We start from the raw sequence: 15,274 nt of genomic DNA, 5'->3' as shown, positions 1-15,274 counted from the left end.
GATCTCAGAAGTTTAATTCTTTATCAAGCCTCAGGACTAATATTTGAATTATTCATATGGTGAGAAATGCAATTTAAAATTTCACACTTGAATATAGGACTCTGATTGATGTTTATAAGTGGAGGCAATTTGGGCCTACAGCTCAGCTCTTAAATTACTCAACTGTGAAATGTTGTGGAATGTGGTAGACAATCCTTGCAGCTGTATAGAATGTCCTAGACTTATCCTTCTCCTGCCTGATCCTTGACTGATAGACATTTTGAGTCAGTAATTACGACATATTTCTCTCTCTTTTGTATTTGCTTTTCATATTTCCTGGCACTCCATATAAGAGTGCACATGCTCTGCATTATTGTCCCGAACTCCAACTTCTGTGGGGAGGTGCACAGGAGGAGCACAGTCACTGAAGATTAGGAGAAGGAGTAGGGCGGTGGAGAGAACTGGAGGCTAGTCTTATTTCTCCTTCTGTGTGATATTCCTGGAGACTGCACGTGAACAGAGCTCAGCCTTTCGAGGGGAGCAGACCTCATTGTTCCAGAGAAGGAAGGAAGTAAAGCCAGCCCTTTCATCCTGGCAGCGGTGACATTCATTCATTTGTCAGGGGATGACGCAGAGTGATCGTCATCCTGGGCATGATGTTCAAGGCCAGAAATAAACATGCTCAGCACTTTCCCTTTCTCTCAATGCTTCAGGGAAGTTACCAATAAAGGCAATGTGGGCCCAAGCTTGATCCAAAATCTGCTGTCGGTCATTTAGAGCTTGTTGGCCTTGGCTACAGAGAAGACAATGGAAGATGGTGGATTAGCTATGCTAGATATACCTGTAGTGTGCAGTGATGTGCACATTAGGTGGATTGGCCATGCTGAATTCCCTCATAGTGTGCAGTGATGTGCATATTAGGTGGATTGGCCATGCTGAATTCCCTCATAGTGTGCAGTGATGTGCATATTAGGTGGATTGGCCATGCTGAATTCCCTCATAGTGTGCAGTGATGTGCACATTAGGTGGATTGGCCATGCTAAATTGCCCCATGGTGTGCAGAGCTGCACAGGCTATGTAGACCAGCCATGTGAAATGTGGGATTGTGGGGATAGAGTGGGGAGTGGTGGGTCTGGGTGGAATGCTTTTTGGAGGGTCGATGCAGACTCACAGGCCAAATGGCTTCAATCTGCACTGTCGGGATTCTACGACAAGTCAGCCAATCACTAACCAGGGACGAAGCCTGCAAGGTATTTGTGTCTAGGTCCATGTCGAACTTGAGCGTGATGGGGTAAGAGCTCATTGTCTCCACCTGTGATATATATAGTGGCCATTGCTGTCTTCAGGAGAGAAATGGAGACAAAATTATAATTATTTAGCTCTTGGGACATTTAAAGACCCTTCACAACTGATGATGAACTTTTGTCGCATTGTTACTGACAATAAAGGAGGAAATGAGGCTGTTCATCCACTCACAGACAGTTCTCACCAACAACAATGTGATAGTGACCTAAATCATTCAAAGTGACCATTGGTTTGAAGAACATTAATTGGGAGAAAAATATTAGCCTGAGGAGAATCTCCCTACTCTTCTTCAATCAGCTCATTTGTAGCCACCTGGAAGGATTAATAGGCTCATTATAATATCCAAACCAAAAGACAACATCCCTGACTGTGCAGAACTCTCTCAGGAATGTCAGTTGAAATTATTACTTTATGGGAAAAGAGGACATAGCAAAACAGAGAAGAAAGACAGTGGATCCTTTGTCAAATACAATGCTTTGAATTTTTGTTGTATTGTATGTGGATATTTTTAGCTAGAATGCAGTTCCTCTGAATGTTTGGAGACAAATGGCTGGATTCCAATCAGAATTAGATTCTCTTGTACATAGCATTTTACCAGTTTAGTAACTGTTTGGCCTAAACGGAATTGGTAATTGCAACACCAGTAAAGTTCCTGATGAGTTTGGAGCTAATGGGAACTGAAATTAGCTCAGAGAAGGTCACAGTTTGAGGATTTAGTGCATATTCTGCAGGCAGAAGATGGAAAGGCTTTTTAAAGCGGCAAGTTCCAGTTAGGGTGAAGGCTCGGAGATAACAAGGTGTGGAGCTGGATGAACACAGCAGGCCAAGTAGCATCAGAGGAGCAGGAAAAGTGATGTTTCAGGCCTAGACCCTTCTTTAGAAATGGTGGAGGGGAAAGGGGTTCTCAAATAAATAGGGAGAGGGGGAGGCGGATAGAAGATGGAGGTTTACTGAGGGGAGGAGAAAACCCTGATCCAGGTGGGTTCTGTGCTTTTGTCACTAACTGAATACACCCAGTGAGAAGAAGATCACCAGTAGAGAAACCTTGAACCAATTCTTGTCAAAAATACTCCCTCCATTTCAAGATTTGAAGATTGTTGAGACCCCTCAGTGAGAACTCAGGGAGTAAGGATTAAGCAGGAGTATGGGGGCTTCAGGAGAGGGGAGTGACAGGCTGAGGGAGAAGGGAGTGAAAATTTGAGGGAAGGATTGACAGAGGGGCTGAGAGGTGTGGGGGCTGAGGGAGAGGGGATTGAGGGACTAAGGGAGTAAAGAGTGCAGGGCTGAGAAGATGGGGATTGTGGGGATGAGGTAGGTAGGGATTGAGGAGCTGATGGAGGCAGCATGAAGGCTGAGGGAATAGGTGTGTGGAGGCTGAGGGAATGGACAGAGAGGGACTGATGGAGTAGGGAGTGAGGGGCTGAGGGAGTGTGGAATTGGGGGATAAAGGAGTAGGTGTGTGGAGACTAAGGGCTGAGGGGCCAGGGAAGGATGGACTGAAGGAGTGGGGAGTGGGGGCTGAGGAACTGGAAAGTGAGGGACTGAGAGAGTGGGGAGTGGGGGCTGAGTAAGTGGAGATTGAGGGGTTGAGGCGGGGGGAGTGAGGGCTCAGGGGTAAGGAAGGAGGAGCTAGAAAGAGTGGGGAATGAGGGCCTGTGGGAGTGGGGGGGACTGAAGGAGTGGGGATTGAGGGGCTGAGGGGGTGAGTGGGGGTCTGAGGGAGTGAAGGGCTGAGGGAGTAGGGAGTGGGGGCTGAGGTAGGAGGAGATTGAGGACTGAGGGGGCAGGGAAGGAGGGGCTGAAGGAGTGGGGAGTAGGAGTGTGGAGGATGAGGGAGGAGGGGATGAGGGCTGAGGGGCAGAGACGGAGGGCCTGTGGAAGTGGGGGCCTGAGGGACCTTGGAGTGGGGCGTCTGAGTGAGCAGAGGCCTGTTTGAGTGAGAGTATCTCTGGTGTATCTCAATGAGGTCTACAAAGTCACTGTTCACCTCTGAGCTCATGACCAGACTTGGGGTCCTGTCCCCCACTTTGGGAAGCCCTGCCTTAAAAACTGGCATTTTAAATCTTCATTCCTATAAAATGTACGCTGTTGGTGAGGTTTAAGGGAAATTTACCTGGTTTCCATAAAATCGACAGAATTGTTATGTTGGTGCTGCTGGAGGTTTGGTAACAATTTTTGACATGCCACAGTGTAGGCACAAGTGAGAATTCAATTCTCACTTTGTTCCATTATTGATCTAATTTGGGTTAAACAGATGGGACCTAGGCAGAGAATTTGAATCTGCCAATGTGGAATGGCAACTAGAGAGAAATATTATCCATAGTGAGCTCTGAGCAGGCAAACAACAGGGGTTACTGTCTCTCTGATCTTTATCTATTCTGGGCAGGAGATTTAAATTGTTGTTTTCCCACTGATTTGGAACTTAACACTGCTGCACTGCATAATGGGTCAAAGGTGAAGCATAAGATTGATTCCCTATCAGAGACTGACAAAAACATTGTCCCAGGTGAAGCTAGGGTGAATTATAATCTACCAATGCTTCAAGATCAACTGGACGTGCACACACATTGCTGTGATCAGACTCCAAAATGATTTCTGTCCATAAGCTGTGCAGATGTTCCTGAAGAAACAAATAAAATGAATGCATCTGCACGCCCTTTTTACAATCTGTGCATCCTTGAAGTTTCCATTGTCTCGAACAGAGAATTGGATGGAGTGTAGAACAAGCTAGCATCCTTGCAAAGGTAATATGCCAAAGTTCCAGCAGACCATAAGACTACTCTCTCTTCGAAAGAGAAAGACGGGTTGTGGTGGGACTGGTGGTGGTTTAACCTGAGGGTCACCATGCCTCAGGTGAGGGGAGAGGTTGAGAAAGTGAGATTTCCATGTTAGCTTCAGCTAGCACAAGCGGTGAACCACACTGTTGAAATTCCTTTGCATCAAGCTGGCCAGTTCACTGAGTTAACAGACCCCTATCGTGTTTTTCTCTACTCCTGCCCAACAGCTATACAGACCTTGCCAATACCAATCTTCGAGAAATCAGCCATGTCACAAAGTTACTAGAGTCTTGTTTGAATTGAGAAAGAAAAGGTCTTGCATTTTTACAACATGTCCCACATCCTCAAGAGCTCTTTACAGTAGATGCATTAATATGAAATACTGGCATCTTCTGTGTCTCATTGTTAGACCGTGGGAATGGAACCAATGGTAACTTTTGAAAGAGGACTGGATATTATGTTGTAGACTTGCTCGCAGAGCGGTGTGTTTTGTCAGCCTGCGAGGTAACATTGTCAGTGTGCCTCTGGTGCGGCGTTGGCGTTCTGTACCACGCAAAGACTGTGAAAAACATTACATAGGCCAAACTGGAAGAAAACTAACAATAAGGATACACTAACACCGACTAGCCACCAAGAAACATAGCCAGTTCTCACTGGTCTCAATACACATGGACAAAGGAGGACACTAATTCAACTGGGACAACACATCCACAATAGCACGAGCCAAGTAGAGACATTTCAGGGAATTTCTGGAGGCCTGGTATTCAACAAACACATTGAACTAGCTCCGATATACAAAATGCCAACCACCCTAACAAACAAAGGCGTATGACTAACAAGGAGGACAGAACACCAATGCTTCACCAGAGACGCATTGCCACTGTTACCATGCAGAGTGACGAAACGTCTGCAACCAAACACCGGCTCAATGAGCAAGTCTACAACTTCATCCGCAGCCCGAGCTACAAACCTTCTCAAAAACTTTGAGGTTTGGATTTATATTTGAAAATCAAAATATTTACGAGCAATGAGGTAAGGCCGGAAGAGTGAGACTAATTGATTGGCACAGTCACAGTGAGCAGATTAGACTCCTTCAAAGCTGTGTTATTTTATCATTTCTGCTCTGTTCATCTATATAATTTTCTTTCTCCTTAATTCTTTCATGGGATGTGGGCACCACTGTCAAGGCCAGTATTTATTGGCTACCCCTAATACTTCTTGAACTGAACGACTTATTAAACCATTGGTGTAAGCCTGGAGTCTCATAGAGGCCAGGCCGTAAGCACCGACATTAGCAGACCAGGAGGATTTTTGCAATAATTGGAAGCAGTTACCATTAGACTAGTTGGTTTGAACTTCAAATTTATTTTTATCACTTTTGATAAAGTCCCATTGAGAAACTGATAGCAAAGGCGAGAGACCATGGGACGCAGGGAGACTAGACGAAGTTATCTAGAATTGGGAAGTGTATCAGGAAGCAGAGGGTGATGGTCAAAGGTGTTCTGGTGATTGGAAGCCTGTGACCAGAGACGTTCTGTAGGGATAAGGGTCGGGGCCCCTTGTAGTGCTGGTTTATATAAACAATTGAATGTCGGAGGGTTAATCAATAAGTTTGCAGATGATTCGAAAATTGGTGGGATGGTAAAAAGTACGGAGTATAGACTTTGATTACAAAAGAATATAGATGGGCTGGTCAATCCAGATAAGTGGTGATGCATTTGGGCAGGACAAGCAAGGCGTAGGAATATATAAAGATTGGCAAACGGGACTAGTTTAATTTAGGATATCTGATTGGCATGGACGAGTTGGAATGATGGATCTGTTTCTGTGCTGTATGGCTCTATGGTAGGGCCCTGGGATGCACAGAGGATCAAAGGCACCTTGGTGTGCATGTGCACTGGCCTGTTAAGGTAGTGGGACAGGTAGGTAAACTGGTTAAGAAGGCATAATGGAAACTTGACTTTATTAGCCAATGAATACAGTTTAAGAACAGGGAGATTATGCTGGAATGGTATAAAACTGTGGTTAGACCGCAGCTGGAATATTGTGTGCAGTTCTGGAATCCACAATATAGGGGGAATGGAAAGCACTGGAGTGAGTGCACAGGAGATTTACAGCATGGTGCCCAGGCTGGAGAGTTTTGGTTATGAAGGGAGATAGGACAGGCTGGGGTTGTTTTCCTTGGAGCGGAAGAGACTGAGACATGATTGAGATGTGTAAAATTATGAGGGACAGGCAGGGTGGGCAGGAGGGAAGTTATCCCTTTGATAGAGGAATCAATGACTGGGGCCACAGATTTCGGGGAAAGGGCAGGAGGTTTAGAGGAGATGTGAGGAAAAGATTTTTCACCCAGACAGTGGTAGGAATCTGGAATTCTCTGCCTGTAAGCGTAGTGGAAGCAGAAACCCAGGAAACATGGAAGAAGTATTTAGATGTGTACTTGTGTACGAGGCTATGGGCCAAGTGCTAGAAAATGGGGTTAAAATAGATAGGTAATAAAATGTGAGGCTGGATGAACACAGCAGGCCAAGCTGCATCTCAGGAGCACAAAAGCTGACGTTTTGGGCCTAGACCCTTCAGCTTTTGTGCTCCTGAGATGCTGCTTGGCCTGCTGTGTTCATCCAGCCTCACATTTTATTATCTTGGATTCTCCAGCATCTGCAGTTCCCATTATCACTTAAAATAGATAGGTGTTTGTTTTTGACTGGCACAGACTTTATGGGCCGAATGGCACGTTTCTGTACTGTAGGCACTCTGATTCTATAATGCATTTCATTCTTTGGTGACATTAAATGTCATTGGCCTGGAATCCACACTTGTTCCTTCTCCCTTGAACCCGTATAAAGGCTCATGCTCTGAGCAATTCACCTGGAACCTGGACTGACTATAAGCACGAAGAACACTTCTCACAGCAGCCACTCAGAAAAGCACCCAGGAGTCAGCTCAGTAACATGCACTGTCGTTGTAGTTACTGGGCCAGATCATAGTTCAGTGCTGAAGCCATTCCAAATTAAAAATTAACAGAGATGTAAATCGAGTTGCCCGATTATCTGTTTTATATGACAAAAGGTCAAGATCTGCTCAATTCTCTCATGTGCTTACGCACTGGCGCACTGTCTCACACTGACACACTGTCTCACACTGACGCACTCTCTCGCACTGACGCACTGTCTCGCACTGACGCACTCTCTCGCACTGACGCACTGTCTCACACTGACGCACTGTCTCGCACTGACGCACTGCCTCGCACTGACACTCTCTCACACTGACACACTGTCTCGCACTGACACACTGTCTCGCACTGACGCACTGTCTCGCATGACACACTGTCTCACACTGACGCACTGTCTCACACTGATGCACTCTCTCACACTGACACACTGTCTCACACTGACGCACTGTCTCGCACTGACGCACTGCCTCGCACTGACACTCTCTCACACTGACACACTGTCTCGCACTGACACACTGTCTCGCACTGACGCACTGTCTCGCATGACACACTGTCTCACACTGACGCACTGTCTCACACTGATGCACTCTCTCACACTGACACACTGTCTCACACTGACGCACTGTCTCACACTGACACTCTCTCACACTGACACACTGTCTCACACTGATGCACTCTCTCGCACTGACACACTGCCTCGCACTGACACACTGCCTCTCACTGACGCACGCTCTCACACTGACGCACTGCCTCGCATTGACGCACTGTCTCACACTGACACACTCTCTCACACTGACGCACTGTCTCACACTGACGCACTCTCTCACACTGACGCACTCTCTCACACTGACGCACTGTCTCACACTGACGCACTCTCTCACACTGACGCACTGTCTCACACTGATGCACTCTCACACTGACACTCTCTCACACTGACGCACTGTCTCACACTGACGCACTGCCTCGCACTGACACTCTCTCACACTGACGCACTGTCTCACACTGATGCACTCTCTCACACTGACACTCTCTCACACTGAAGCACTCTCTCACACTGACGCACTGCCTCGCACTGACGCACTGCCTCGCACTGACGCACTGTCTCGCACATAATTGAACCTCTCACACTGATATAGAATCCCTGCAGTGTGGAAGCAGGCCCTTCAGTCCATCGAGTCCACATTAGCTCTTTGAAGAGCATCAGACCTAGACCCACACCGTTTCCCACAGCCATCCCATCCAACCTGCACATCTTTGAACTGTGGGAGGAAACGGGAGCACCCGGAGGAAACCCATGTAGACACGGGGAGAATGTGCAAACTCCACACAGACAATTGCCTGAGGGTGGAATCAAACCCGGGTCCCTGGCGCCATGAGGCACCGTGTTGCCCCATTCTCTTGCACGCGGATACACATTCACGCACAGATACTCTCGTACCCTGACATACTTACACTCTCTCACATAGTCATGCACTTAGCAATCTCCCTCTCCTCTCTTTAAGTCTGTTTTCTTCTAAAGCAGACATGCCTGTGTGCTAAATCTCATATTCCACCTTGGGACCCTGCAGCCCAATGTTCTCAGTGTGGACTTTACAAGCTTCAATATCTCCCCACCCCCCGACCTCATCTCAAGACCAGCCCAGGTTGTCCCTGCCTCCTTGACTTTCCATCTTTTCTCCCACCTATCCATTCCTCCCACCTCACTCATCAAAACCCACCCCTACTTCCTACCTACTAGCCTCATCCCCACCTCCTTGACCTGCCCTTCTTCCCTCCCACCTACCCACCCCTCCCTCCTCACTGACCAACCCCCATCCCAACTCTTCACCTACATTCCCCTTTACTGGCTCCATCCCCACCTCCTTGACCTGTCCATCATCTCTCCATCTATCTGCTCCTCCATTCACCTTCCATCATTGCCTCCCCCTCTCTGTATTTATTTCAGAACCCCCTTCCCCTGCCCCATTTCTGAAGAAGGGCCCAGACCCGAAATGTCAGCTTTCCTGCTCCTCTGATGCTGCCTGGCCTGCTGTGTTCATCCATCTCTACACCTTGTTATTTCAGACTCCAGCACTGGCAGTTCCTACTATCTCTGTGCTAAATCAGACTCTCTCACACACCCGTGCACACACATTGATACACTAATACAATCTCTCGCACACTGATGTACGCACTGACATGCATAAGACAAACCACATATCCTCTATCAAACATTTATTCAAATACGTGTGTGCACACACACAACAGTACACTTTCATAAAATCTTAATTAAGCATTCACTTACACACACAGGCTCCACAGTTGATATTTTGACATGAGCTCTCTTGGCTGTTTACACTTAATTTATTCACTTTACCATTGACGTAACATTCAGTGAGTTTCGTTTGATTTAGCACATGTGCACTGCCTGTTCTGATAAGAAAACAGACTTAAAGAGAGGAGGGAGAGACCCCGAAGTGCGTGTGGAGGGACCTGAGGAGGGTGATTAAACAAAAGCAAAGCCATGGTGGTCCACCATGTCCGCCACTCTACCTGCACTTCAGCCACACGCACTATCCCTCCCTCTCAGAATTGCTCTAAGCTTTCCTTATACAGTCACACAGCATGGAAACATACCCTTCGGTCCAACCAGTCCACTCCGATCGTAATCCCACCCGCCTGCGCTTGGCCCATTTCCCTCCAATTGTGTCTTATTCATGTACCAGTCCAAATATTGTAACTGTGCCCTCATCCACCACTTCCTCTGGACATTCATTCGACACACAAACCACTCTCTATTTAAAAATGTTGTTTCTCATCTCCGTTTTACATCTTCTCTCACCTTAAAAATATCGCACCTAGTCTCGAAATCTCCCGCTGTGGGGAAAAGAGATCTATATGCCTCAAGGTCCATAAAGGTCACCTCGCAACCTCCTAGGGCCCAGCGAAACAAAGCCTCAGTGTATCCAGCTTCTTCTTTATAACTCAAATCCTCCATTCCTAGCAGTGTTGTAGTAAATCTCTTCTGAAGCCTCTCCAGCTTAATCATATCCTTCCTACAACAGGGAGACCATAGCTGGACACAGTATCCCAGAAGAGGCCTCAACCAATGTCCTAAACAGCCTCAACTTGACATGCCAATTCCTATACTCAAAGGTCTGAGCAATGAAGGTGACCGTGCTAAACCTTCTCCTCACCATCCAGCCCACCAGCCTTCCTATTCAATGGATCACCTTCCATCATTTCTGCCACTCCAGGGTGATGCTACTAGAATGCACATCCTAGCCTCATGCCCTTTCAGCGTTTGGAAGGGACTCTCCTCACCTGGGAGCTGAACCATGTAGAACGGTAACCCCACCCAGGGACTGTTTGTACCCAGCACCCTACACTGCGAAAGCTGCTGGGGTTACCTGCACAGGCCTACTCCTTTCTGCTGCAGTGGGTCAGATAGCAGCTGAGGCTTTTGCATGGCTGCTTTATGGCCTCGATAGGAGTAAGGGCTTTTCCCCTCTAATATGGCTTCTTTGTGTAAAATGGGAGACAGGTGAGGACTGGGTGGGAAGGCAGTGGGGAGGCTTCACAATTTCATGTCTGATCCACTTACACTGATGGGGGAAGGCTCAGTGTCATAAAGTCCAGTCCTCCATCTCTTTCCTCTACTGTATCTCCTGTTCACATTCTCTCACCACTGAGCACCATGACTCTGAGCCAAGGGCTCATCTGATGCAGATCACTGCTACAGGTAGGAGAGCTGTAAGAAACCCTGGAATCTGGTTAGCCTCCACTCCTAGTCAATGGCTTCGGGAAATGGCAGGACGGTCATTTCTCTCTCAATGCTGGTGCAGCGAAGTGTGTTTCTAAACCACCTGTAGCCTAAAATCTCCGAGTCCTTTGATTTAAAAGAAAAGATTTCTTTTTTATTTGATGTGTACGTTTCTGGGACTTCATAAAATGCAAACTTTACTCTGACTGTGTGAACAGAAAGGGCAATATAACGGGACAAGGCCCGGTCACTGGCTGTGACACACCAATGTTGACGACTCTCCTGTTGCTGTCTGCCTGTAACAGATGGAAGTATTTATGGCTGGCGACCATCATTCATGGACTGACGACAGAGTCTGTTTCCTACTTTGTACCTGGCATTGATAACTTCTGGCACGCGCAGAGTTCCGTAATGTTTCTCGGTAAGGATCAAAGGGAAACGTGGGTATTAAAATAAAACAGTCAAATTTTCATTGATTTGCCAGACTGCAGAGCTACTCTCTCTCATTAGATAGGCGCCTGATCGTGGTTCAACCTGAGAGTCACCGCACCCCAGGTGAGGGGAAAGGCTGAGAAGCAGAGTGCCTCGTGGTAACCTCAGTGCAATAGAGCAGCTACAACAAAGAATATTTAGAGGGATAATTGTTCCCAATCTGATGCTATTTTTTGCTTTATTGTTTATTATTAGCAGCATAGATTTTTTTTATTTCCAAAATATACTTTTTTGGTAAAAATATCTAAAGATACATAGATAGTAGCTAAAGCAGTTCGGTTCAGTACAGTAGCAACATTGTGTAGTAACAAACAAACATTGAAATTTAACTCTATCCAAACAAACCAAAGGCATTTCTTACTAGTACAAGACTACAATTTACACGTGTTTGCAGCACCAGGAGGGTCCGATAACTGGGTGGAACCCAGTTATACATAAAGAGCTTACACAGTGCCTTGGGGGTTGCTGTTCCAAGCTTTAGTGTGCCCCTCAGCACATAGTCCTGGACCAGGGAATGTGCCAGTCTGTTACGCTCAGTCAGGGACAACGCCTTGCTCTGGAAGACCAATACGATTCAGGCAGGCCAAAAAGTATCTTACACCGATGTTTGTCTCGGTGAGCATCCCGGGGAACAGACCATACAGCATAGAGCAGCTCGGGATGAACCTGCATCTCCCTCTAGACTTCCTTTGCAAAGGCACATTCCAGAAGGAGATGGGTAACAGTCTCTACCCCCCACAGCTGCTTCGAGGGTAGCTTGCGGTGGTGCAGAGTGTCCTGGACATACATGAAGGATCTCACAGGTAGCGCCCCTCTCACCACTAGCCAAGCGATGTCTTGGTGCTTGTTGCAAAGTTCTGGTGATGAGGCATTCTGCCAAATGGCTTTGACAGCCTGATCAGGGAGCAACCGGATAAGATCCACCCTCTGCAGGGTCTCGAGGATACCATAGGCTGACAATTTCTGGACGGACTTATGATCAAAGGTGTTTTTCTTTGCAAATTTCTCCATGAAAGACAGGTGATGTAGAAAGATCCAAACACTTAGAGCATTCTGTAGCAACAAGGCCAGAGCCATCCTTTGCAACACTGCATGCAGGTAGAACCCCAGTACATAGTCACACTTAGTGTTTGTGTACAGGGGGTCTAAGCACAGTGTGACACAGCCACACACAAAGGTAGCCACCAGGATGAGAATGACGTTGGGTATGTCCTTCGGCCCCGTCCTCTCCCAACCCTCCGCCCACCTTATCCTGAGTTTTGTGCATGGTGTCCTTGTGGCCAGGGTCCACCTTAGACCTGCACAGGTGAAGTGCCCGGGTGAGTGCAATGGGGCAGGATCTGGGAACCACGTACAGCAACAGAGAGAGTGTCTCACACCTGATGACTAGGTTATTACCCGTAAGGGGTCCAGTTCGCTGTCAGTCCATCCAGATTGTCCATCCGCATTGACAATACAGTCGACGTCTCCGGCCAGAATGACCGGTTTGGACATTGCCAGCCGCAGAGGGAGCAGATGGCCAGCTGCTCACTCTGGACCACCAGGATGTACTGGCTAATTAGTCTTTAGGGGAGCCTTTCTGTATGTAATGTCTGCTACTTGTAGGTGCCCACCCACCACCTCCTTAACTTCAGAGGTGGTGAGGTTGTCTCCTCGCAGCAGAATACTGCTTCCCCCTGACCAAATCGCAAGCCGCAAGCTTGACCATTTCCTGCAGCTGCTGAGGTGCGGTATGCCACAATCCTGTAGCAACGGGAGGGCCACTTTGGCATTGGCCAGGTCAGATAACGTGCAGACACATCTTGTAGTAGATTTAACAGGACACACGTCAATACACGTCATGGCAAGTTAAAAACCCACTTTGAGAGTTTACGGGATTACTGAATATAGTCTTGTCACTGGGGGCTCCCTGGATCCTCGTGGTGTAAGCTAACTGTTGGATGCTGTCCGCACTGACGTAGATGTCCTGTTCCTCCCTCGGGGGCATTACCTGATCTGGTGTCATTGGGACAGGAACAAGGCCAGGAAGGTCAGTTCTGAGCCTGGCAGAAGTTCTGTTATGTTCAGTCCCTGATTTGGAGCATTGCTGCTCTCGGTTGTCCGAAGCTCTGGTGTGCTGGGTACACCTTGGTTCTTGGTGGTTGGAGGTTGGGTATCACCAGGTCGCTCGTGCCATCCAGTGTCTCTGGGATGCTCCTCACCTTCTCCCCTTCCCCCTCCTGACTCTCCATGGTACTTATGTTGGTGGCCATCCTTCCTCACATCTTTGCCGTCGAAGGTCCTGCTGGTATATACATCATACAACTGCCTCTTTCTAGTTTGCTGTGGGACCATGGGGCCTTCTCCATCGCCTCCCTTGTTTCCTCCCTACTCGTTTCCTCCGCCCATCGTTTCCTCCCACCTCGTTTCCTCCGCCCCTCATTTCCTCCCCCCGTTTCCTCCCCCCCTTGTTTCCTCCTTCCTCGCTTCCTTCCCCCTCATTTCCTTCCCCATCGTTTCCTCCGCCCCTCGTTTCCTCCCCCCTTGTTTCCTCCTTCCTCACTTCTTCTGCCCCTTGTTTCCTCCGCCCCTCATTTCCTCCCTCCTTGCTTCCTACCCCCCTCGTTTCCTCCCTCCCCCCATCGTTTCCTCCTTCCTCGCTTCCTCCACCCCTCGATTCCTCCTTCCTCGCTTCCTACCCCCCTCGTTTCCTCCCTCCTTGCTTCCTCCCCCCATCGTTTCCTCCTTCCTCGCTTCCTCCACCCCTCGATTCCTCCTTCCTCGCTTCCTCTGCCCCTCATTTCCTCCCCCCTCATTTCCTCCTCCTCTATTCTCTCCATCTGGTGAGGTTGTGACAGGTCCAGTTGCCCTGTGCCTCTGTGCTGAATACCTTTCCTTCCTCTCTGTCCTGGCCCTTCTTCTAGGTGCCCCTCGTATCAGTTCTCCCATGAGGCGGGGGGGGCTCCTTACTGACCTTTGGGGGTCTACGGCTGACCATCTGAACACACGTCGCGACTCCCCCCAACTCCCCAACCAACCTCCATTTTGGGGCAGGAACAAAAATAGAAGTTGCTGCAAAAGCTGAGCAGGTCTGGCAGCATCTGTGGAGAGAAAATCAGGGTTACAGTTCTGGGTCGGGTCACCATTCCTCGGAGCAGAACGTGGAGGATGGTCGGTTCAGCTGGGCTGCAATTGATGCTGGCTTTAGTCTAACACCAGTTCGGTGACCAGTAAATCAGAGCTACCGCCTCTGCTAGTACCCACACCCCAGGCCAGGGGGTCTGCAATACAGTCAGGGTGACTGTGAAGACAGTGGAGGAAGGATCGAAGAGGGTCACTCTGCTGTCCTCTGCCATGTGCCCTGCTCTCACGCAGGTTCGGCACACTCTAGGCTGGTAGTCTCAGCTCCCTCCAGTCATGAAGATGGAGGGTGGGTGGAGGATCTTCCCACCTCTAGGGCCACCTTGACATGCCGCTTCCTGGTCCCCATAATCCTTGATCCCCTTGACAGTCAAGAACCTATCTCAGTCTTAAATGTACTGAATGACCTGGCCTCTACAGCCTTCTGGGCAGTGAATTCCATAAATTCGCCACTCTCTGTCTGGAGATGTTTCTCCTTATCTCCGCTGTAAATGGTCTTCCCTTTACTCTAAGGCTGTGCTCTTGGGTCTGAGGCTCTCCAACCAATGGAAGCATCTTCCCAACATCCACTCTGTCTAGGCCATTCAGTATTCTGTAAGTTTCAATTAGATCCCCCCTCATCCTTCTAAACTCCATCGAGTATAAACCCAGAGTCCTCAAATGTTCCTCATATGTTAAGGTTTTCATTCCTGGGACCATTCTTGTGAACTTCCTCTGAGCCTCATTCCAGGCCCCGTACATCTTTCCTGAGATATGGGGCCCAGAACGTCACACAATACTCCAAATGTGGCCTGACCAGGACCTTATAGGGTCTCAGAAGTACATCCCTGTTTTTTACTCAAGTCCTCAAAATAAATGCCAACATTGTATTTGCCTTCCTGACTACTGACTCAACCTGCAAGTTTA

General features: G+C 48.2%; 1 protein-coding gene across 4 annotated transcripts in view; it reads left to right on the top strand.

The window, feature by feature from the left end:
* The window catches only part of LOC125463976 (uncharacterized), a 145,799-nt gene that overhangs the window by 36,531 nt on the left and 93,994 nt on the right, over positions 1-15,274 (top strand). For all 4 annotated transcript variants that reach the window (XM_048555826.2, XM_048555828.2, XM_048555827.2 and 1 more), the window contains one exon: positions 11,062-11,177. In XM_048555826.2, the coding sequence (XP_048411783.1) occupies positions 11,062-11,177 (116 nt within the window). The remainder of the gene's footprint in view (positions 1-11,061; positions 11,178-15,274) is intronic.

The sequence above is a fragment of the Stegostoma tigrinum genome, chromosome 26 (genome assembly GCF_030684315.1).
Source record: "Stegostoma tigrinum isolate sSteTig4 chromosome 26, sSteTig4.hap1, whole genome shotgun sequence".
NCBI lineage: Eukaryota > Metazoa > Chordata > Chondrichthyes > Orectolobiformes > Stegostomatidae > Stegostoma > Stegostoma tigrinum.
Note: the sequence above shows the minus strand (reverse complement) of the source record. Positions and strands in the feature narration are given on the sequence as shown.